Genomic DNA, 23740 nt, shown 5'->3' with positions numbered 1-23740 from the left:
CCACTGTCACTGTTGTGTGTGGTTATTTCTTCTCAACATTGTACATTCAAGTGAGGTCTGTGCCTGCCTTCCTCCACTCACTAGCATTAAGTAACATTTTGACTCCTGATAGAAATGGAAATCAGCACCCACACCAGTTCCCCACTTGTCCCTCTCATCTGATTCCTAACTTGTTGCAGGTGTAATATTTGTATTGTTACACATCTGTGATTCCCAGTTGTTTTAGCTGTGGCTTTACATCTACATGGTTTCCTAGTCTTCCCAAGTTCCTTGTTCTAAGCACTTGAGCTCAGGCAAAGATTGTTTCACAGGACAAGATGATGTGGTGCTCACCCCTAACCCCGTCTCTCCTTGCAGGTGCCGTGACATGTATGTGGATGAACGAACAGTGTAGCACTGTCATCACAGGAGGGGAAGACAGACAAATCATGTTCTGGAAGTTGCAGTATTAAGTGCCTTTTCCTCAAATATTTTTGAACTCTATTTAAACGTACTTTTAAACCAAACTTTTAAACGAATTGGTAAATGTGCAATTATAGTAATTACAAGTTTCACCACATGAGAGATTTGTGGTTTTAGACTTTATAAATCATGGTGACTTCATTGAAAGCTGTTAGTTGTCATCCTCTAAGGCGGACGAAGATGTGGGAGATTTGGGGAGTGAACATCTGTGAGGCAGGCAGTTGTCCCAGGATGCTGACGATCAGAAGGCGAGTCTGGGTGAAGAGAACAGCTGAAAGATAACCAGCTAACCTCCCGAAAGCACTGAACAGTTTAAGGACTTCACAAGAAAACCTGAGTATTCTCCGCTGTTGTCAAGTTACTTGCGGCATGCCCGCTGGACTGGGGATGTGTGTTTTCATGGAGTGGTCACTTTCTATAACCTGCTGGCTCCAGATTCTGAGAACCTGGGCAAGGATTAGCAGTTCTTATAACAGTTTACTGTGTATAGGAACGGTTTATTTCATTATGGCTGTTAAATGCTCATCTTTTCTATGACATTAAAAATATTTTTCTGTAATGAAATTCTTTTTCTTATTTAAATGACTTAGCACAAACTATAGGTACTTCAAATGTTGATCCTTCTAGAAAACCATCCTTAGTACTGTGTAACCCTGTACTTCTGGAACTATCTTCAGAGCCAAGTACAGACAGATAATGAGGAGGAACATCACTGAAAAACCTGAATTGGTTGGCTTTTCTGAATTCTACACAAGGTAAGCCATGAATCAGTAGCACTGATTATTTTTTACTCAACCTCTGAACGACAGAATGCATGTGAGGTAAGATTTTTCTGTTATTTAAAAACCGCTGGTGTATCCTGAACGTTAAAACATGGCTTGGGTGTTGCCAGGAGAATCAGTAGGCTTGTCGAGGCCCTGCTACTCGGCCTCCAGCGTGTCTGGGCTTCCAGGCTGAAGGTTCTTCTCTGGGCACTCAAGGCCTCTCAGCACAGAGGGCTTGTCCCAGGCTCCTGGGTGTTGGCCACTCTGGGAGAGGACTCTCCTACAAGCCTGACATTTTCAAATGATGCAATAACAGACAGACTAGAACTTAACTTTATTTATACATTTTTAATTAAAATAGAGTAGGCATAAGCCAAAGAGAGAGAAAAAAATCAGGAAAACGTGTCATTCTGTGAGCAGGGAGGAGGCAGGAAATGGAACACAAGACCAGGACAGTGTCCTGAGACCTTCGCGGGGCAGCGAGGTTACATACGGTGTAAATGCCACAATCAGGCCTTAGCCCACTTAATCTACACATGAAAGGAGGAGTCAAGGTTCATTCTATTTAGTACAAGAAATTTTACATTTAATATATAGTGCTTCATTTCTCAAAAAGTGATATCAGTTACTTTTAGAAGAAAGAAGTTCCCACTACACAAGGAAGGACTAGAAAATCTCAAATGCAAGTCAGCAGCTGTGCTAGCTCGGGATGTACTGTCAGACGGCACGGGGCTAGTGTACATCTCAGGTGAATGCAGAACTGCGTCTGGGTTTAGAAAGGCAGCAATTGTTACATTTTGGCTTTTATTCTAGATGCTTAACTTAGTTAAGGCGACAGTTCAAGCGTATTAAGTGAAGGTAGATAAAATGTAATGACAATCGATAAGTCTCTTGCAGCTACACACACTGTCTAATAATGCTTACATGGAATGAAACCAGTGTTACTAAGCTGGTATTACACACAGAACTGAAGAAAAGTAATTCTAAATGCACTATGGTGACCCAGTAAAAATGCAAATACAGCACAGAACTAAAGCACTGCTCGATATCAAGGTGAAGGTGATGGTTCTAACAGAGCTGAGCCTGTAGCAGTCATCCTACTCACAAGGCTTGCAAAAGCATCAGGTTTCCAGAAAAGAAACTAGTCTGTGAAAGTCTTTTCAACTGTAAAACCAGGGTTAAGGCTACAACTATCTTGATGTCTGAACAAGATATACTGGATCGAACAGTAAGATTCCCAGCCCTACTGTAAGACAGAAGTCCTCATGCAGCATATGCTCGCTGGCTCCTAGAAAGCTTCATGTGCATAATAGAAAGGTCAGTTGCCCAAGACGTAAACAGGAGAACTTCTGGCAAGTTTCCAGTGTGCCGTGACTTCTAAACCTCAGGAATGGTGTGATCCATCAAGCTTTTCATAATGCTTGGCGCCATCCTACAAGACAGTTACTTTTATGAGATACTGAGGGTTGGGTTTCTTTTTTCCAAACTGCTACAATGATTCAAGAAAACTCTAATTCAAACTCAGGACTGTTAGCATCAAGTGGCAATGGGGCAGGTTTTTTAATCAGTTCAGCTCTAAGGGTCTCAGGTAATCTAGCGGATTGCAAATAAGCTATCTATCCTGGCCAGTAAGATACAGGTTAAGTCCTTGAATACTTGTATGTTAAGGCTGAATGGTTAAAAAAGACAATGCTATGAACTACAGGGAAATGTGTGTGGTTTTTCTGGGGTGGGTGGGGAGGCTATCACTGATGTAAGACAAGTGAACTCTTGAAGGATTAGTCCTGACAATTCTCCCCCCAACAACCCCCAGAAGGAGCTAGCTGCATTCTATTCCAGCTTCTGGGTAAACAAAAATTCCATTACAGCAGTTACATTTTTTAATGTTTAAATATCATTTCCACATTCACGGTAGATACTGAAAGGACTGTGCTGGCTGAGCCAGGACAGAACATACGATGCTCCCGGGCAGACAGCCCCAGTCACCCCTGTTTTATTCTCTCTCAGCTTCCAGCCCTCACTCCTGAGAACTTCCAAAATGTAAATAATTTAAATACTTCAAATTTCTAAATAATGCCAATGTCATCTACTAAAGAACCAAAGGTTTGAGAAGCTTGAGAATTAAAGAAGTACAGAGCCTCTATGAAATCATATGAGCACAGAATCAAGTCAAAGAATTCTCTACTTACCGTTTAATAATATGTTCAAAGATAAAAGCAGGCATGATTGTAATAGTAACTATATTTCCAGCTGTGGACAATATGTCTGCGATTTGAGAGTCCTGTTGAAAACAATGAAAATTCTGAGAGGCTTTATTAAATTTAAAACTAAGTTATTCTTGGTAAACAAATATATATGTTCTGAGGTTTTGCTAATGTCTCTAAAATCCTGACTCCTGGTATTTAAATTTTTTCCAGTTTCTTTACCAAGTTTTCATTCATTCATTAGAATCACAACTTCATCAGTGGCAACAAAATTAAGTAAACTACATTGAATATATTAGCCAACATAGCATTCTTTTTCTAGAGATTAAATAATTGTCCCCATATACAATATTACCACATTCCCTCTGCTAACATTAATTCTTAATGAAAACCTTTAAACCTCAAAATAGTTCTATTTAGGAATTTGTAGAAGGCATAAACCATAAAAATGAAGTACTAATTTAACCATAAACTATTACTTATTTCCTACAACCCCTGGACTGAAAAAAGCAATTGGAAAAAACAGCAACCATTCATTCAGAATCTCATCAACACCTTCACTGCCCAGGTCTCCACAGAATTCTAGTTCAAGGGGCTTCAGAGATCATACCCTGAGCCCCAGCACAGAGGCCACAATTCCAGAGGTAACATGAGTGCACAGCCAGCACCCGAAAGAATGTCTCCATTTTGGTCAATAACAGCACCACCCAAACAGGCAAATGAAAAAGAGACTTCTAAAACTAAACAATACGATGTAAATTCTGCTCTGACCTTCAGTCCGATGACGTTCTGTCCATTGACCTCACAGATGTTATGTTCCGTGAGAAGACCGTTTCTAGCTGCAGAACTGTCTTTCACAATGGATGTGATTTTTCCATTTTTAAAAACAAAGCCGACGTGTCCAGTACTGTCCTTATGCATGGTAATTGTCCGTTCAAAGGGCCTGTGAGTGTAACAGTTTCAATTAAAATTGTAATTCCAAGGTAAACATTTCAGTGGATTTCCATTATGCTGTACTGGATACTGTTACCATAAATTATTTCAAAACTATTTGAGTTGGTATGTACATCTTGTGTAAAAGTTTAAAAATTCTCTCCATTATGGCTGGACTAACTAATCAAGATTTCCTTCTTTTAAGTGGCAAAGAATTAACACAATGCTTCATGCAGTTTATCATGTGTTTTTTCTTTAAATTAACATTGTGTTTTAACAAAAATCATTGTTAAAAATGAATTAACTTTTTAGTATTTCCTGGAGCTTAATTTTTCTTAGGAAATACTTAGAACCTTTACAATACTTCTCATATCTTGATTTTGAAAACTTTGTAAAGGTATTTCTGCTGCAGCAGCAGTAAGATGGAAGCTCCCAGGCCCTTAGAAAGGGAGGAGCTTCAGAAAGACGGCAGCTGCTCTCAGCACTGACACCCCGTTACTGCACACGTTTCATGCAAAATACGAATTTCACATGAAGAAAGTTCACAGCAGTCACGTCTTCCTGGTGATCCAAGTTACTTTTTGAAACTTTGCTCAGATAAGAGCAAAAGTGCCATGTGTCTGCAAAATGTTTACTCAATACCTACCATGTATTGCTCAAAGTGAAAACACAAAGGTAGATAAAAGCCAGTTGAACCAAGATGAACAAAAATGCCAAAGGTAAAAATGTGTTACAGGGTCTGCCCCTCAACCCCTGCATGGCCGAGAAGGTGGTGGTGTCCGCAGTACAGGTACTGAATGTTCCATTATAAACGAGCTGAAGATGACGTACCCGCCGAGGACTAGAGCCTCACCCACCCAGAAGGCCAGGCTGAGCTTGGGAACCGGCAGGCCCCCATGTATCCACCCTGAGCAGGAAACCGGGGGCAAGGTCCAGACACCTGTTGCTATTACCTTTCTAACCTCCTCTGTTTTCCAGAGAAATGGATTAAGACAGGAAAGGAACTTCTCAAAGGACAAATTTCTGTAAGCTCTGAAATAAGGTATATTTAAAAATAATATTCTGGTTTTGCAAAGTCAAACTATGTAAGAAAGCAACACAGAACTGCAAGAGTATAGAGCTAATCAATAGCATTTGATTATTTTTCTGCAACAAAATGCTGTATTTCCAGAATCTTAAAACCCCAAGAAAATGGAAAACTAGTTTGAATGTCCACACGCAGCGTTTAGTCAGCTCACCTGTCCCGGATGGTCATGGTGATCTTCTCTCCGAAAGCCTGTTTGAGCACCTTGTGCGCGCGGTCCGAGCTCCAGCCAGCACAGTTCTCGCCGTTTATCTGCAGCACCTGGTCCCCAAAGCGCAGGCCCACCAGGGAGGACGGAGAATTGGCCTGGACAAGCTGAACAAATATACCCTGGAGGACGGAAATCACTAAGTAAGTGCTGGAAAATCAGGAACCAACTGTTTAGGCAGTTACTCTAGTGATTTTTTTTTAAAAAAAACAAAAATTATATGAGTATGCTTCATTACCCCCAGGAAGGAAACTGAAAATGCTATCAAGGCAACAGTAAGATCTGAGTGGTAATTTCTACCTCACCTGACCAACTTCCATCACCCCCTCCACCTTGGAATAAAAAGACTAAGGAAAATAAAGTCAGATTACTATAATAAATACAAGGTTCCATGAGTCTGACAGAATACCAAACAGGTATTACTGTAACTGATCATTATTTAGGGGGAAAGACAGTAAAGTGTTAGAAGTTTCATTTAAAAAAAGTAATAGGTTAAGGTCAGAACTTTACCTTTTGAGCTGAAGAATTCCTTTAGCCACTTGCTAAATTATGCATAATCACTACTATTAAACAGCCTAAAAAGGTGGGCACACGGAATACCACCCCTGTTCTTAAAAATCTACGAGTAAATACACAAAACGGAATATTTTTACCCATGTAAACTCAATCTCAGATGCTGAACACTATAAATAAGCCAAGTATAAAAGGCACTCGCCAGGTAAGAGATGAAAGCAACCACAGGTCGCACCCCTTCTCCTTCCTGAGCTGCCTCAGATTCGGGGCCGCGCGTCTTGCACTTGAGGGCAGCACCCAGCAGAGTGGCCACACCCACAAGCTTCGGCCACTGGACAAACCACTGCAAGGACAACTGCTGCAGGGGTGGAGCTGGGGAGAGTGTGGTCTCTCTCTAGGATGGAGGAAGAGAGGGCAGTGAAGCGCGAGCTTCCCAGAGCTGGGTCTCACACGAGCCGCAAGTGTGCAAGGACGCAATGGCCTCAGCCTCTGGGGAGGCAGGCGGGGCCAGGGACTGGCCTCAGACATCTTCCGCCAGGCGCCACATCTTCCGTGTGCAAAGGCTGGATGAGCTGTGCTAATGAGACCGAAGACTGAAAAGAAGCCCAATAAAGAACTCGGAAATCCAGAGATCAGGGTAAAGACTCAGCCCCTCCTTAGCAATCCTAAATGCTTCCCCACAGAGTAACCAGGTTTCGTTTCTTCCATCTGGTAAGGTGAGAGCTAAAGCAATGTACTTTAGAAAGTCACTGTTGCCTAGAAAATGCCCCATGAAACTCAAATTCAAGGATGGAAATAACAAACCTAAAACCACATTACAAGTCATATGATCCTCTTTTAGTTTAAAAATAAACAAGACCACTGACCCTCACTTACCAGTCTTAACTTCTACATGTTACCCTATGCCAGCATTCTCCTTGTGTGAACTATGTTATAATACACGCAGACTAGTGAACTTTATTCCAGAGAAAGGACTCAAAAAAAAATTCATCCATGGTAATGCTCAAGTCCCAGCTCTGCCTCTTCAGAACAGGGTACATCTCACGTAGAAAAGCAGATTAAAAGTATTCCCGATCAGAGAGCACCATTACAATTCACTGAAGTACTTACATTTTAAATTATAACACGGTCACTTAACAGCTAACCAGACGAGTACTGAAAGCACTTACGTTGTCTATGGATTTCAGCCTGAGCCCGATCTTCCCGTCTTGATCCTTACACAAGATGACTTCTCGGATCCCTTGCTTAATCTCCGCTCTGCGGATCCCAGGGTCACCACCAGTGACAGGGGCCACCATGTAATTCACGCTGGAAGGCCGCGCCACCAACTGCTGACAGAGACACATGCAACACGTCAGTATTTGCAAACACTCGCCCACAGAAAACCCCAAGTGATCACTGAATATATTCTATTGTGGTTTCCTGAAATGTAATCTGCCCATTATTTCCTTCAGATCTGAGTTTTGCAAAAATTACCCTGTTTTGTTTTTTAAAACTAATTCTGCAGGTAACTTACCCCCCAGACACCATCTCCAGCAGACTTAATGACTCTCTATTGCCCGATGAATTCTCTGGCATTTGTTTTATGTGTACCCTGGCTTGTTTTCAACTCAAATATATTATCCTTGAACTTTATAAAGGCTGTACCTTACTTTTGAAATTCATACAGCATCTTCCTGAGGGTTCTTTTATATGGCCTGATCTTCAACAATGTACCCCTTTCAGAGTTTTTATTAAAGAGGCAGACTTCTTACCTCACAGCTCCACTATGAGGACTAAAAGTACCTGTTATTCAAATGCTGACACACACAAGGCAAGTGTTATTCTTCGTCCCTTTAGTAAACATCTGTGGATTAACCAACTGTATGGAGGAGAATAGCTGTACTAGGGACTCCGTTAGGTACCAGGCCTCACATTCCTTATTTTTTTTTCTTGATCAAAATCAGTTTATTGTTTTAAGTGGACCCTTTTCTCTACCAAAGACAGTGAGGGAAGAGCATATTTGTTACCAAGGCGTCTTAACTGGAACCTGTCATGAAAAGCTCTGGTCTGACACCTGTGATGCTCAGAGCAGCCATGAGAAACCTCAGCCACAGGCTGCGAATGTCTCCGTTCAGAATCTCAGTCACTAGGACACCACACACACGCAAACAGCCATACTACAAATCAAGCACAATACCAGAAAATACAAATTTTGAAGAATTACAAAAATTCGATGATTACAGCTACAAAAACATAGAAATCAGGCAATGGGACAGAAAAAATGAGGCAAATGAATTGAGTTTAGCTGGAATATAGGACAAATGGGAGGAGCTTTGGAGTATTATGTTTGGAAAAGAATTTTTTTCCAGCAAGTACAGTTAACTGTTTACTCGGTGTTCTTACTATGATCCATATGACCAACACATGACCACTGCCCCCTCCTGCTAAGGGCAACTATGACCACCGTCTACTCTTGCCCTTCTGTTTGTCCTCCACACAGCAAGCACAGAGACCCTTTTTTTAACTAATCAATTGTATCTATCATTCCCACAACTCAGACCCCCAACCCCTTACCCTGTCCACAAGGCCATAGGCTACCTGGCCTGACAGCCCTTCCAATGCCAACCCCCCAATGCATTTGCTACCATGTTCTGTCTCATCTGCCCATCACCTAGGTCTTGTCTCACAGGTCTCTCAAGTTCATTTCTGCCTGAAAGCCTTCACGGTCTCTGCACACACTAGCTAGTAAAGCTGAAAGTACTTACTATGGTTCCCTTACCAGAAAATATCCGTTGAGCATCAGCTGTATGAAGAAAGAAGCCTGTGGACGCACTGAAGAGGGGCAACAACAAGCGTCACACCCTGTCTGCCCTCCCAGACCCCGTGTGCCGAGCCCTCTTCTGCCAGGACCCCGCACGGGGAGGAGGTGCCAGTGCCTGCCCCTTCCTCTCTGCCTCCTGCTCCTGCCAGCACTGCCTGGGGCCAGCCCTCCCTGCTGCGGCCAGCAGGTGACTCCAGTCCCCAGACACTCCCGGAACAGCACCCGTCACAGCCCGCTCCCGAGGAGCAGCGCACAGGGCTCTTCCACCAACAGAGTCGGCTCAGAACTATAACCCCACCCTGTGTGCCCCCGTTCTAGGAGAAGCAGCTACTTTCTGTGTTCCACTTTTGCTTTTTTCAATTCTTCAACCTCTCTGATTTCTTGCTATCTCTGTTAAAAAAAATCTAGGGTGATTTCTATTGTCCCAACTGGACCCTGACTGATGTAAGCAAGTTTTCAATAAATATTTGGTGAATAAATAGAAAGCCAGGTACTGTATTAAGCATGCGGGTAATGGCAACAACAGAGACATAAAGGCTGGCTTCATGAAGTTATGCATTTACCTACGACAAGTACTATGAGGGATTATAGTCTTACAGAAATAATCTTAACAAAAGGCTGAGACACACTATATTTAAGCCAGGAATTTGGGGTCAAACTATAAGAAGCTTTAAACTTAAAACGATTATGAGCAAAAAAGTGGTAACAGACCTGAATTTGAGAATGATAAAGTTAGCAGTAGCTCAGTATTCATTGATATAAGTTAGTGGAGGAGTTACTGAAGAAAGAGACAACTGTAACAATCTAGGTTAGAGGTAGAAACACATGGATGGGGCTATAGCAGGACTACAAAGAATAACATGAATATAAGAAACATGGCAGAAGCAGAATCACTAGGTCTATAACTAAATGCAGAAGACAAAAGAGAATGAACCAGTTAAAGGCAACTGAATCTTTAACTCCTAATAAATTAGAAAAGTGGTAACAGCACAGAAGGAAGTAGACTGTGTAAAAAGCAATACCTAGAAGGCAATCCTAAGAAGAGATCAATGCTAAGGCTATAAATTTGTGAGTTTGCCACAAAGACAAGTTAGCTTATATCTGTGTAAAGTATGATTTTATATAATTCAGAATGAATTATATTACACATACCCCCTGACTTGGTGCTCCAGGGACCAAGGCCATATTTGCACGTATTTCTTCTTCATTTAAACTCAGGCCCATGTACTGAGAGAGCTCCGGATATAGCTTAGGATAGAGATCTAATAATGAATGAGTAGAGAGAAAAAATTACTAGAACATTTTAAAAAACCATTGTTATTATGGACTTTTACTTGTATTTAAAAAATCACTAAAAAAATTTTAAAAAATTAAAAAATCACATTAATTTTATAAAATCTAGGATGAATTTATATTAGTAATCTGGAAAACCCCTTTTTCTGTAATGATAATTAGAAATGGAAAACAAAAATAAAAGTGAAAGTATGAAGACATTTTAACTGAAACCTCAGACTTCTAAATACTCAAGACTAGAAAAAATTTTTCCAAGTTATCTTGCCTTTTCTTTCTCTTAAACCTATTAGGAATTTTCTACCCATACCACTGATTCTCCACTTAAGAACAACTGACCAAAATGTACACTTCAAATCAGCTACATTTTAATTCATTCAGTAAACACAGCTATAAAATGATTCTTCTATTAAAAAAAAAAATGAACTGTGTAAAAAAAAATCAAAGCTTATAAATTTATTTAGTGTTCTATCACTTTAAGAATACACAGCAATGAAATCTTTGAAACAGTACATTTAAATATTAACAGTACTTAACTGAACAGTAGAGTTAGATACCATTTACGAAAGCTCTTTATGTGATTTATGGATTTTCTAAAAGAAACAATGTGATGACAGGCCATAAAAACCTATTTAACACTCCTCTTGTATGTTTTTAAAAAATTTTTTTTCATTTTCTACTGGAGTAGAGCTGATTAACAATGTTGTAGTAGTTGCAGGTGGACAGCAAGGGGACTTGGCCATACACATACACGCATCCACTCTCCCCCAATTCTCCTCCCATCGAGACTGCCACACCTTTCGTATCTGAAGTCATATTTAAGAGTTCTGTCCTGAATTCCTATGAATTTAGAAGGAAAAGGGACCAGGGAGAAGGATATGGAGTCAGGGTAGAGACTCCAGGATTTGGGAAGCTCCCCCAAAGGAGAACGCCATCAATCCCCACAGCCCTGGAAAGACAGAGGACAGTTCAGTGAGTTACATCTTTTCATAAATGAATCCCTCCTACGTGAAGGACTTGCAAAGGGTGAAATTTAAGTAACAATTTTCATTAAGTCATAAAAAATACTTTCACAGTCACAGTTCACTTTCTTGATTAAAGGGTTGTTTTGAAATAAACATTTTTATCTTCTTACTACTAGAGCTTTAACAGCCAATTTAATGCTGTGTAAGTTAAAAAAAAAAAACATATATATATATATATATATATATATATATATATCTCCTGGATTCTCTATTTCAGTAAAAGAAGGCTTAACAAGTATCTCTGTTCAAGGAGAAGGAACCCAAATAATAAACCTACTTCCATCTTGCGAGATGGGAGCAGAGGCTTCAGATAAAATCGCTGGGTTGGCAGGGTTTGCAGAAAAGGCAGTCTGAGCCTGAAATAGAAGAAAAGAAAATTCTAATAACACTCTATAGCGACTCACTTAAACTTCTCATATAACTTAAATCCAGTAATTTCAAAAATGAAAACACCTAAAACCCTTTACTTTTATATAAGAAATTCTAATTTCAAACACTTTAGCAATATATTTTCAAAGAAAATCCACAAATCAAAAATAAATTATAAATATTTAACACTATTAAAAACTAGACTAAGCACCATTCTACATATAACCAATATTTCATAGTGCTACTGCAAATACTTTCACAATGTATTATGAAATGACAGTTACACTTTAATTAGTCTAAGTGAAAGTACCTTCTTTACCTAAAGAAAACAGCTTAACCATATTTACGTAAGTATACATCAGGAGAACACCTAAAAATTTAAATACTTAAGTTGCTAATATTTATTTTGCCATTTCAGCATATCCCAATGAAATGTTTATCTACGTTTTACCAAGTATAAGGAAGGAGGTGTTCAGTCAGTCAATTCAGTCGCTCAGTTGTGTCCAACTCTTTGCAACACCATGGACTGCAGCACACTAGGCTTCCCTGTCCATCACCAACTCCAGGAGCTTACTCAAACTCATGTCCAAAGAGTCGGTGATGCCATCCAACCATCTCATCCTCTGTCGCCCCCTTCTCCTCCTGCCTTCAATACTTCCTAGCACCAGGGTCTGTTCCAATGAGTCAGTTCTTCGCATCAGATGGCCAAAGTATTGGAGTTTCAGCTTCAACATCAGTCCTTCCAATGAATATTCAGAACTAATTTTCTTTAGGATGGACTGATTTGGTCTCCTTGCTGTCCAAGGGACTCTCAAGAGTCTTCTCCAACACCACAGTTCAAAAGCATCAATTCTTTGGTACTCAGCTCTCTTTATATTCCAACTCTCACATCCATACATGACTACTGGAAAAACCATAGCTTTGACTAGATGGATTTTTGTTGGCAAAGTAATATCTCTGCTTTTTAATATGCTGTATAAGTTAGTCATAGCTTTTCTTCCCAGGAGCAAGTGTCTTTTAAGGCTACAGTCACCATCTGCAGTGATTTTGGAGCCCCCCAAAATAAAATCTGTCATGGTTTCCATTGTTTCCCCATCTATTTGGCATGAAGTGATGGGACCAGGTGCCATGATCTCAGTTTTCTGAATGTTGAGTTTAAGCCAACTTTCACTTTCATCAAGGGGCTTTTTAGTTCCTCTTCACTTTCTGCCATAAGGGTGGTATCATCTGCATGTCTGAGGTTATTGATATTTCTCCCGGCAATCTTGATTCCAGCTTGTGCTTCATCCAGTCCAGTATTTCTCATGATGTACTCTGCATATAAGTTAAATAAGCAGGGTGACAATATACAGTTTTGCCGTACTCCTTTCTCGATTTGGAACCAGTCTCTTATTCCATGTCCAGTTCTAACTGTTGCTTCTTGACTGGCATAGAGATTTCTCAGGAGGCAGGTCAGGTGGTCTGGTATTCCTATCTCTTTAAGAATGTTCCACAGTTTGTTGTGATCCACACAGTCAAAGGCTTTGGCATAGTCAATAAAGCAGAAGGAGACGTTTTTCTGGAACTCTCTTGCTTATTCGATGACCCAACAGGTGTTGGAAATTTGATCCCTGGTTCCTCTGTCTTTTCTAAATCCAGCTTGAACATCTGGAAGTTCACAATTCACTTACTGTTGCAGCCTGGCTTGGAGAATTTTGAGCATTACATTGCTAGCATGTAAAATGAGTGCAACTGTGTGGTAGTTTCAGCATTCTTTGGCATTGCCTTTCTTTGGGATTGGAATGAAAACTGACCTTTTCCAGTTTCCTTTGCCACTGCTGCGTTTTCCAGATTTGCTGGCATACTGAGTGCAGCACTTTCACAGCATCATCTTTTAGGATTTGAAATAGCTCACCTGGAATTCCATCACCTCCACTAGCTTTGTTCATAACGATGCTTCCTAAGGCTCACTTGACTTTGCATTCCAGGATATCTGGCTCAAAGTGAGTGATCATGCCATCATGGTTATCTGGGTCATGAAGATCTTTTTTGTAGTTCTTCTGTGTATTCTTGCCACCTCTTCTTAATACAAAGGCTTCTGTTAGGTCCATACCATTTCTGTCATTTATTGTGCCCATCTTTGCATGAAATGTTCCCTTGGTATCTCTAATTTTCTTGAAGAGATCTCTAGCCTTTCCCATTCTGTTGTTTTCCTCTATTTCTTTGCATTGATCACTGAGGAAGGCTTTCTTATCTCTCAGTGCTATTCTTTGGAGCTCTGCATTCCAATGGGTGTATCACTCCTTTTCTCCTGTGCCTTTAGCTTCTCTTCTTTTCTCAGCTATTTGTAACACCTCCTCAGACAACCATCTTGCCTTTTTGCACATTTTTTTCTTGGGGATGTTCTTGATCACTGCCTCCTGTACAATGTAACGAACCTCTGTCCACAGTTCTTCAGGCACTCTATCAGATCTAATCCCTTGAATCTATTTGTCACTTCCACTGTATGATCATAAGGGATTTGATTTAGGTCATAACTGAATGGTCTCATGGTTTTCCCTACTTTCTTCAATTTGAGTCTGAATTTGGCAATAAGGAGTTCATGATCTGAGCCACAGTCAGCTCCCGGTCTTGTTTCTGTTGACTGTAATAGAGCTTCTCCATCTTTGGCTGCAAAGAATATAATCAATCTGATTTCAGTTGACCATCTGGGGTTGTCCATGTGTAGAGTCTTCTCTTGTGTTGTTGGAGGAGGGTGTTATGTTATACTAAGTAGAAAAATATTACAAAGTATGCAAAATGCATACTTAATCACTGACGTAACAATCATGGTAAAGTAATGTAGTTTATGTGTTAAAACTTGCCAAAACTTTGAAAACATATACACTTAATACTAATCAGGGGCAGGTATGCTAGGAGTTCCCCTCAGGGCTGCCTTCACAGCCCATGTCGTATGGAGTGTTCCTTTTTCCCTTACAGATATATCTGAGCTCCTCAAGCAGACATATGTCACTGCTGACAGTTAAGTTGTAAGATCCAGATGTAATATCATTTTTCACTTAATCAAAAATATACTGGTTAAGTGACGGGGATTTACACCTATACTCTTTATCACCAAGCTCTGAAACTGATGCTAAGAGCAGTCCCAAAGATGCCTGGAGAGACGGAAGATTAATTAAATAAGGAAGTCCACAAAAGCACTACAAGTACATCACTCATTTGGATTCCAAATGTTCTGATATGGCTGTTATTGAGTCATTCTTTGTTACTGTTTCATAATATCACAATCTAAATTCAAATAAAATGCAGCACTACAAATCTTTATAATTTTAAATATATCCACAACCTCAAAATATGCTGAATTTTGAAAATTCTCTCACCAACTATCAACTGAAAGGAGCTAGTAGCCAGTGGATTGCTTCTTGTATAAACTCCAAGAAAAAAAAATACTGTTCCTCACTAAAAAGAAAGGAGCTATCAAAGTCATGAAAAGACATGGAGGAACCTAAAATGCACATTACTAAGAGAGTGAAGCCAATCTGAAAAGGCAAATTATAGTATGAGTCCAACCCTCACATTCTAGAGAAGGAGGGAGGCCTAGACAGAGCATGAGGACATGCGGGAGTGAGCGTGACACCGAGCAGGGGCTCCACATCCCCACACACTTGTGCAAACCCACAGAGGGAACACAAGTGCAGCTGTGGACTTGGGGAGGCAGCCACGTGTCTGGGCAGGTCAGTGACTGTCACATGTGTACCGCTCTGGCGAAGACGCCGCTGGTGTAGGGTGAGAGGTGTGGGGTTCAGGTCCAGGTGGGGAGGGCGCACAGGGACGGGGCACTGAGACGGAAACTGAACCTTGCATCACTTCTGCTGTGAACCTAAAACCGCTCTGAAAAACAGAATTTACTAACTTTAAAAAACTGATCTGTTTTACACTGGTCTATTATTTCTATTCTTTCATTCATTGCTCTTGTTCTTATCCAAGGAATACTGAAGTAAGCTCTCTGAACACAAAGTTACATATTTAATTACTACATAATTTGTAGTAAAAATAAAAGAAAGATGGTACAACAAAGGCTTAAGGACTATAAGCCATTAAATGCAGCAAAATATTCCACACTCACCTGAAATCTCAAACTAGTTAAAGAAAAGCGGGGGGGTGGGGGGTGGGGGGGATGTTGTTCCTACCACTACAGAAAGCATGAGACACCATACTCGTGGAGCCGCCAGTCGCTCTCTGCTCACGGTGACGGGACACTGAAGACTGCTTCTCAGTCTACTACGCACAGGGGTGGCTCCTGTTTGAGACTCACAGTGGACAGAGAGGCGCAGGGACTGTACGATGCTCAAAGCCACAGCCCTATGCTTACTGTGAAACAGTTTACAGAATGTGAACTGCCAAGTCACTCCTGCGGTGTGAAAGGTCAGATTAGAAAATGAATACTACCTTTACAGAGGCGCCTCAAAAACGAACACCCAAGTAACACCTACCACAGAAAATGAAGAAAAAATAAAACAGTAGCAGTCCAAGATGTTAGTGGCTAGGTTGGGAATCTTTTTAAATCCAGTCAGAATTTAAAAACCATGTTTCCCCCTCCTTACTCTCTGTCACATCTCCAGGCAGCTAGCTTTGTGCTCAGAACGTAAAACGCTTTGAAATGGAAATATCCATACAACCTTGAAGAGCTTGAAGAGCTCAGCCTGAGGTGGACTGCAGCCTTCTTCATTTTCTGATCCAACATTTCCCAATATCAACTCTTTCCCTTCTTTTTCTGCTGCTTTCAAGATAAAAAACCTCTCCTCAAGAAAAAAAAAAAAAAAAACAAACCTCTGCTCAAAGTCTAGGTGGTTTAGGTTCAATCTCATAAAAACTAACAAAAAAGGACAAAAAGGAAATGAGTCATTCTCTCAGACCCATCTGCAGATCCTATCACTTAGTGCTCTGATGTCATAGTAACAGCTTAACTGTTAAAGGTAAATATTTCAAATAAAAGCTTTTTAAAATAGAAAGTATACTTGTTCAGATGACCTGTGTGGAAATAAAAACCACATGAGAAAAATAATGACAAAATAGCAAAGAAAAAACAGATTTGAGATGACTGAATAAACCACTTAAAACTGTCAGACATCAAAGCCTTGGCAACTGAACAGATTTCAGAGATTCTACAAACCACCCATCAATACCCATAGAGAAGGGATGATGAGATATATATGTTCATGGATCTCCCCCACATTCATCCAATCACCGCCACATGGCTAACAACTTCAGCCACACATTTGTTACTATTTTTGCTGATTTTTCCCTACCCTTAAAGAACATTTTGTCTAAAAAACACTTGTATTCTTGTGTTCTTCTCACAAGTTTGTAATAAACATTTTATGCTAATTAATTAGGAAGTCAATCTCATTAAACTGAGGCCAAGACCTCTAGCAAAATGATTTTCAGGGTAAGAAGCTTTGACGTACTTTAGCAACTCAAACAGAAAAGAATTTCATCACATTTATCATATCAAAAAGGTTTCTGGAATAAACTGCAACAGGGAGTTTAATTTATCTTGTCAAATTAGAAAAACAAATAACAGCTGAAGAAGTTCAGAAATAAAAAGTTTATGAAAGACCAAGTTGAAAGTAAACTGGAAACAGGATGGTTCACTAAACACTACAATTATCTCCAGTTAAAAAGAGTAACAACAACAAAAAAAAGAGTAACAAAAATTTACAAAACAGCAAGACTTGATCCCAATCCCAAACTTTCTCAAGCAGAAGCAATTATCTTCAAAGCTAATACTCAAAGGAGTACAATAATGCCTGACTTAATGGAAGTGTCAGCATCACTGTACTGCCTCACGCAGCCACTTGGAGCAGGATTCTCTGCTGCCGTAGCAGACTGTCTGCTGCTTACTTTTAAAAGACCACACACTGCTCAGCTTTCACTGTGCTCTTCTCACACTGCTCCTCCTCCTAAAGCAGTATGCACCATCCTGTTTCGATAATGTGTAACTTCATAGAAGACAAAGAATTACTTCAAAGACTGGTCATCCCTGAAAACCCAACAGCACATGTACGAATTTTAAACAAGACAATGAACACCTAAGAATCTGGAGTATATATTACCAACTTTAAAAATGTACTTAAATTAAACCCAGTCATAAAACCAAGCTATTTCTGAAGAGTTTTAAGTCCCATTTCAAAGAAAAAATATCTCGTGCCCATTAATTCACAGTGAAATGAACAAAGCCCTAGTTTTCTAACGTTCTCATTAGAAAAACTGAGTTTATACAGTGTCAAATTGAACAAATACATCTGCTATTTAAGTTTCTCGCTTCACTTCACCTATAATCAGAATGTATGGCAGAGAACATGGAAGAAAAAAAGTATTTAAAACATACCTGAATCACCTTGTCTACCTTCAGGTCTTCAAGAGATGGGTACAGAGACATTTTTGCAGGATTTTTCTAAAGAAAACAACAACAACAAAAGTCTATGATTCAGACTTCATTGAAATTTAAATAGTACATGGAGCCAGCAGCATACACAGAAACATGTTTAAGTCATTTAACACAAGATTTAAATTGCAAAACAAAAAAATATGACCATCTAGTTATACTAAAAATTGCTGACTGATGGTTGCCAACTACCTTTCTCTCAAGCTATATCCATTACAAATGTTAAACTTCCCTGAATAAAAGTCCGTTCATTTCTATAGTTTAGAAAATCAAAGAACAATTATGTGACTCATCTAGTTTACACAAACAAGGGCTTAGCAACTGAGTGAGAATTATATTCTCCTAACAAAAATCTACAAGAGCTGATACATGTTATCTATGTACAAAACCTCATTATTATGAAAATATAAATATATACACACACACACACACATATTACATAAGTATATAAAATAATACACACTATAGGAGACATGAATGAAATAGAGGAGGAATAAAAGGGAAAGGAATTTTTATATTCTAAACATTCCTATATTTTTCAATGATTTTTAGTGACCATGAATTGCTTTTTGTAGTGATTTAAAACAAAATTCTCAAAGTGTTAAAGGCATATATACTCCAAAACTTTGTTTAGGTATTTTGAGATGAATACTTCCTTGAAGCCCAACAAAACAGAACATATTCTAAATTGGTATAGGGGTTGATACTATAACTGATTGCATCCCAATGAAAACTCACCCATGATTGGCTGCTCTGTGAAGATGGAGACAGGCCCTTTAAATGCTGCTCTTCTCCAGCTGGGAAGATGCTAAACTTTGTCAATGGGGAAGCTGGAGGTACAGTGAGGAGAAGGGGGGTTTTCTCCCAACTTCCAGTGTCCTCCTCCAACCAGGCCACTGCAGGGAGCAGCAGCGACAGTCCCCAGCACTGCTGAGCAGGTTCCCAGCACAGGGGCACCAACAAGGCACTCCCCGTTCCGTTCCCCATTCACTTCTGGGATCCATTCAGTTGATGATGTTTTCGGTGACTTTTCACTTTCTAACTTATGAATAATGCTGCTAATATTGCTAACGAGCATTTACACCCGTTTTTATATAAACATATAATGTTCAACTGTCTTCGTACACAGCTACGAGGAGAACTGCCAGGTTATATGGTGACTCTGTATTTAACTTTTTGAGGAACTGGTTTCTGAAGTGACTGCACTATTTCACATTTCCACCAACATGTGTGAGGGTTCCAATTTTTCCCTAACTTGGCCAATATAATACCGTTGTCCCTCGGTTTCCGCAGGGCACTGGTTCTAAGAGTCTCCCCTGCATACACGGAAGCCTGTAGATGCTCAAGTCCCTTATATAAAAGGGCTCATACACACTTGCTATTGTCAGTCTTTTCAATTACAGCCATCCGAGTGGATGGGTAGCAGCACCTCATTGTAGATTTGATTCCTATTTCCCTAATAACTAATGATGCTGAGCATCTTTCATGAACCTAGATGGCCAATCTGTATATCTTCTCCGAGGAAACATCTATTTAAATCCTTTGCCTACGTATTCTTTTTGCTTACCTAATCGCCCTGGAATAGAACCTCCAATAAAATGCTGAAGTAGCATGATACAGTTTTGAAGAGGAGAATAGGGCCTCGGTTTGTGAATAAAATGCAAATTCTTGAAAAAGCACAATCAAATATGTCTTAACTCTACTAATCCAGGAAAACAAAACAATTGCGTTTTGTGTCTCCCAAGATCAGTTCTCTAGAAGTTTTCTCCTTAATCACATTTTATTGACACTTTCAACGACTGTATCAACATCATAAACAAAACCATTCTAACTTCACTGAAACTAATGTTGACTAGCAATCCAGGTGTTAGTTCTATTCTTGGTTCTGCCACTGGTCAGGGTCTGCCACTGGTCACCTACAAGATCCTTTTTTTTTTTTCCCCATGAAAAATGAACTGAATGAATGGTTTAAAACTCAGAGTAGTTTTCTAAAAATTTTTTCCCCATAGAAGCTTTTCTTCAAATATTAACTGACACTGTTTGAACAGCTCTGAGGTCACTCATTACTCCCCCTCCCACCAACACACAGACATTCAGGCCCAGAAAAGATACAGCATTTTTTAAAACAGCAAGTATCACCCCAACTTACACTCTTTAAATCTCACTATTCTTATAAAATACGATTCCTCAATGATTTTACCTGAAATGATTTTTGTGGTCTCATCTCATCCAATTTTATTCCAAACATTACAATGTTCCAGTCCAGCACTACATTCCATTTCCCACCCTGGTCACGTGCTTCTGTGCCTCCGTATCTTTGTAAAAGCTTTGTCTTCTCCCTGGAATGTCCTTCCAGGGCTTTTCTATCACAATCTTAGTCAAGGGCCTCTTCTGTGAGGTCACCTTTGATGACCTTAGTCTGACATTTCTCTCAGTTCAGCAGTTTCCCTCTGCCTTTCAGTATAGCTATTTTATGTTTAACTCTGGCTACTTGAGATCAAGGACCACATTTGCCTAACACAATGCCTTATTCTGACAGAAAACAAATGTTCATTAAATATTTTAGACAATATCATCAAAATAAGGGAGAGCAAAATAATTGTCTTATAAGTTTACTGCTTCATTGGGTTTTTGGTGGGTTTCTTTTTGCCATGCAGCTTATAGGATCTCAGTTCCCCACCAGGAATTGCACCTGGGCCATGGCCATGAAAATCCAGGATCCCAACCACGAGGCCACCAGGGAATTCCCAACAAGTCCACTACTTTGAACAACACTGTTAACAGCTTTCCATGAGAACAATAAATTCTTGCATTATTTCTCTGAATCACTTGTATGGTGTATTTAAACCTCTGACCTAACTCAAAGTGTGAAAAACACTCAGACCTCTGTGAAGAACCACAAAGCTACTGGATATCCTTTCAATTATGGTTGGAATTTCAGAATGACCACTAATGAGATTTAAGAGGATTCTGAAAATACTGGCATTACATCCGTGTCAGAACTCTCACTTCACTCTCACTTTAGGAGTCTATCAGATAAACACTACACTGTAGCAAGTGAAGAAAGGAGTCTCGGTCCAGGCCTTCCCTTTGGCTGCCTGGGGAACCAGGAGGAGGGGAGCTTAGTTCTCAGCGCTCCAGGCATCAGCAGGCACACCCCTCTGCATCCACTCCAGCTCCATCACCACATTCCTCACTGTGACAGCATCTTCGCTGGTCTAACTCCTGGGAAGAACTGGCACTCCTCACTGACCCCTAGCCCAGATCTGGCTGACTCTATGTTTTCGGCAGCCTCCTTGAATCTCTCTGTGCCTCGTTCAAAGCCTATGTACCCCCTGTGCATCCTGTTGTCGTTGTTCAGTGGTGTCCAACTCTTTGCAAACTCGTGGACTGCAGCATGCCAGGCTTCCCTGTCCTTCACCATCTCCCAGTTTGCTCAAACTCATGTCCATTGAATCAACCATGCCATCCAACCATCTCATCCTCTGTCGTCCCCTTCTCCTGCCTTCAATCTTTCCGAGCATCAAGGTCTTTTGCAATGAGCCGGCTCTTCATATGGGGTAGGCAAAGTACTGGAGCTTTAGCATCAGCCCTTCCAATGAATATTGAGTGTTGATTTCCTTTAGGACTGACTGGTTTGATCTCCTTGCTGTCCAAGGGACTCTCAAGAGAGCCTTCTCCAACACTGCCCCCAATTCGGTTTCTACTAAGAAGCTTCTCAATACTTGGAACAGTTTCAGGGTTTTTCCAGAGCATCTAAAGACAAAAAATACTTGACAATTCTGCCTCAGCATTAAGATTTCTGACCTCTACCTCCTCAGGGCAATGTTGCATAACTTCCTTTAAATATGCACACTGACCAAAGACCTCAGGGACTCTAATACCATAGTGGTACCTGTGAACATCTTTCTTGCTGCGATGCTCTGATTCTTGAAGTAGGAAACATGCTGGTAAAGTAGTCCAGTTAGTACCACCTAAAATGGTAGTACTCATCATTTTGAGTAATGACTCATTCCTTCCCTCAAACCACCCACTATAACTGGTCTCCCCCTTTTAAAATGGTGTGATCAGGGGTTTCCCTGGTGGTCCAGTGGATAAGACTCCACACTCCCCATGCAGGCAGTCCGGGTTCAACGCCTGGTTAGGACGCTAGATTCCACAAGCAGCAACTAAAACATCCTGAGTGCTGCAACTAAGACCCAGCACAGCCAAATAAATTTTTTAAAACCATGCGGTCATTTAAAGTTAGAACAGTACTTGTCTACTTGTTTAGTCTTAAGTTGTTTTTTAAAGAAATCTTAGGATGATGAAAAATCAGGATTGCAGAACTACCTATCTTTAAAAAAAAAAAAAAAATACAGCACAACACATCAGGTGCTCTGATTTTTGTAGCTGCCACCAGGGACACCCCGATGGCCGGGCTCTGGTGGCCAGCAAGACATCCGTTCATGGGTCCCACAGGACTGCAAGTGCTCCTATGGATGAGGAGCAGGTGACTGGGCTGGAGGGCGGTGGTCATGACGGCCGCCTGGAAGGGACGGAACCCATACGACACACTCACCCCAAAGGCAGCTTCAGGCACCCAGGGAGACCCTAACGGAGCCCCCACCACTGACCTGCCAGAAGCGGGCTGTGTCAGTGAGGAGGACCACAGGTCTGTGAGCTGGTCCTGGCTGCACCCAGGTGCGACCCTGCGATGGTCCAACTTTGAGACCCATTTCAAGTGGGTGCCCCATCAGCTGGCCTACTGAGAAAACAGTTCTTCACAGGTTCTCTCCAGGGCACAATGTAAAGACAGCAGAATGAATACACCCCAGACTCTCGAGAAGAGATCTATTACCTTATCATCATAGCTGTGGCCTGAAGAGCAAGCAGGCTTCTAATTAAACATACACCCAGGGGCTGTAATTCTCTCCAAAGACTGGCAGGGCCAGCAGGCCTCATCTCTGCATCTCCCTCTGCCCCATCCAAGGTAGCCAGTGTCTCTGAGAAAGGACCCAGTGCCAGTGTACTTGTCTATTGCCCACAGGGAACATCCCTGGACAGCCTGGCTCCAGAAGTCAGCAGGGCTTGTCTTCCTCAGTTTCACAGGATTGCAGCAAACAGAGACACAGGTAACTGGCTCTCCTGCCAGGCTCAGAGCAGAGGGAGCATTTGTGTACTTTAAAAGCTGCTGCCTAGGGGTCGGTCTGGCTTCCCACCAGCCTGAATTTAGGTGCTGACTGGAATTCTCCCCTTTGGGCCAGTGACAGACCCTGGCACATCCTCAGCTACTGAGAGCCAGAAGCAATAAAGTAGGCTGCTTGGAAAATTAAAAGGGTATGAGATATAACGTGGTACAAGTGCAGGGCTGAATGAGAAAGCTCATCTCCTATATGAGACTAGTCATTCAAGACCAGATGGGGTGTCTGTTTTATCTAAACAAAGGGTGTCAAGAAAAATGAAGAAACAAAAGAACAGAATCCAAACAGAAGACCAAGATAAAGCCTCAATTAAAAAAAAAAACACAAAACAATAAAAAATTGGGCTTCCCAGATGGCACTACTGGTAAAAAAAAAACCTGCCTGCCAATGCAGGAGACGTAAGAAACACGGGTTTGATCCTTGGGTCAGGACAATCCCCTGGAGGCAGGCATGGCAACCCACTCCAGTATTCTGG

General features: G+C 40.8%; 2 protein-coding genes across 3 annotated transcripts in view; one reads left to right on the top strand and one right to left on the bottom strand.

Annotated features, from left to right (window-relative positions):
* The window catches only part of NSMAF (neutral sphingomyelinase activation associated factor), a 61934-nt gene extending 60908 nt beyond the window's left edge, over positions 1-1026 (top strand). Inside the window, exon 31 of the mRNA XM_061123352.1 lies at positions 358-1026. Coding sequence (XP_060979335.1) covers positions 358-452 — 95 coding nt within the window. The 3' untranslated portion in view covers positions 453-1026. The remainder of the gene's footprint in view (positions 1-357) is intronic.
* Positions 1027-1543: 517 nt separating this feature from the next.
* Positions 1544-23740, bottom strand: part of SDCBP (syndecan binding protein) — a 32873-nt gene continuing 10676 nt past the window's right edge. Inside the window, exons 2-9 of one of the 2 annotated variants that reach the window (XM_061123353.1) lie at positions 18026-18091; positions 11564-11642; positions 10124-10233; positions 7338-7499; positions 5602-5777; positions 4202-4373; positions 3416-3507; positions 1544-2658 (exon numbers count right to left, since the gene is read on the bottom strand). In XM_061123353.1, the coding sequence (XP_060979336.1) occupies positions 2604-2658; positions 3416-3507; positions 4202-4373; positions 5602-5777; positions 7338-7499; positions 10124-10233; positions 11564-11642; positions 18026-18076 (897 nt within the window). In that variant the 5' untranslated portion in view covers positions 18077-18091 and the 3' untranslated portion in view covers positions 1544-2603. The remainder of the gene's footprint in view (positions 2659-3415; positions 3508-4201; positions 4374-5601; positions 5778-7337; positions 7500-10123; positions 10234-11563; positions 11643-18025; positions 18092-23740) is intronic. The other variant, XM_061123354.1, reaches the window with a different exon arrangement.

Source organism: Dama dama, chromosome 21 (genome assembly GCF_033118175.1).
Source record: "Dama dama isolate Ldn47 chromosome 21, ASM3311817v1, whole genome shotgun sequence".
In the NCBI taxonomy this organism is placed as follows: Eukaryota; Metazoa; Chordata; class Mammalia; order Artiodactyla; family Cervidae; genus Dama; species Dama dama.
Note: the sequence above shows the minus strand (reverse complement) of the source record. Positions and strands in the feature narration are given on the sequence as shown.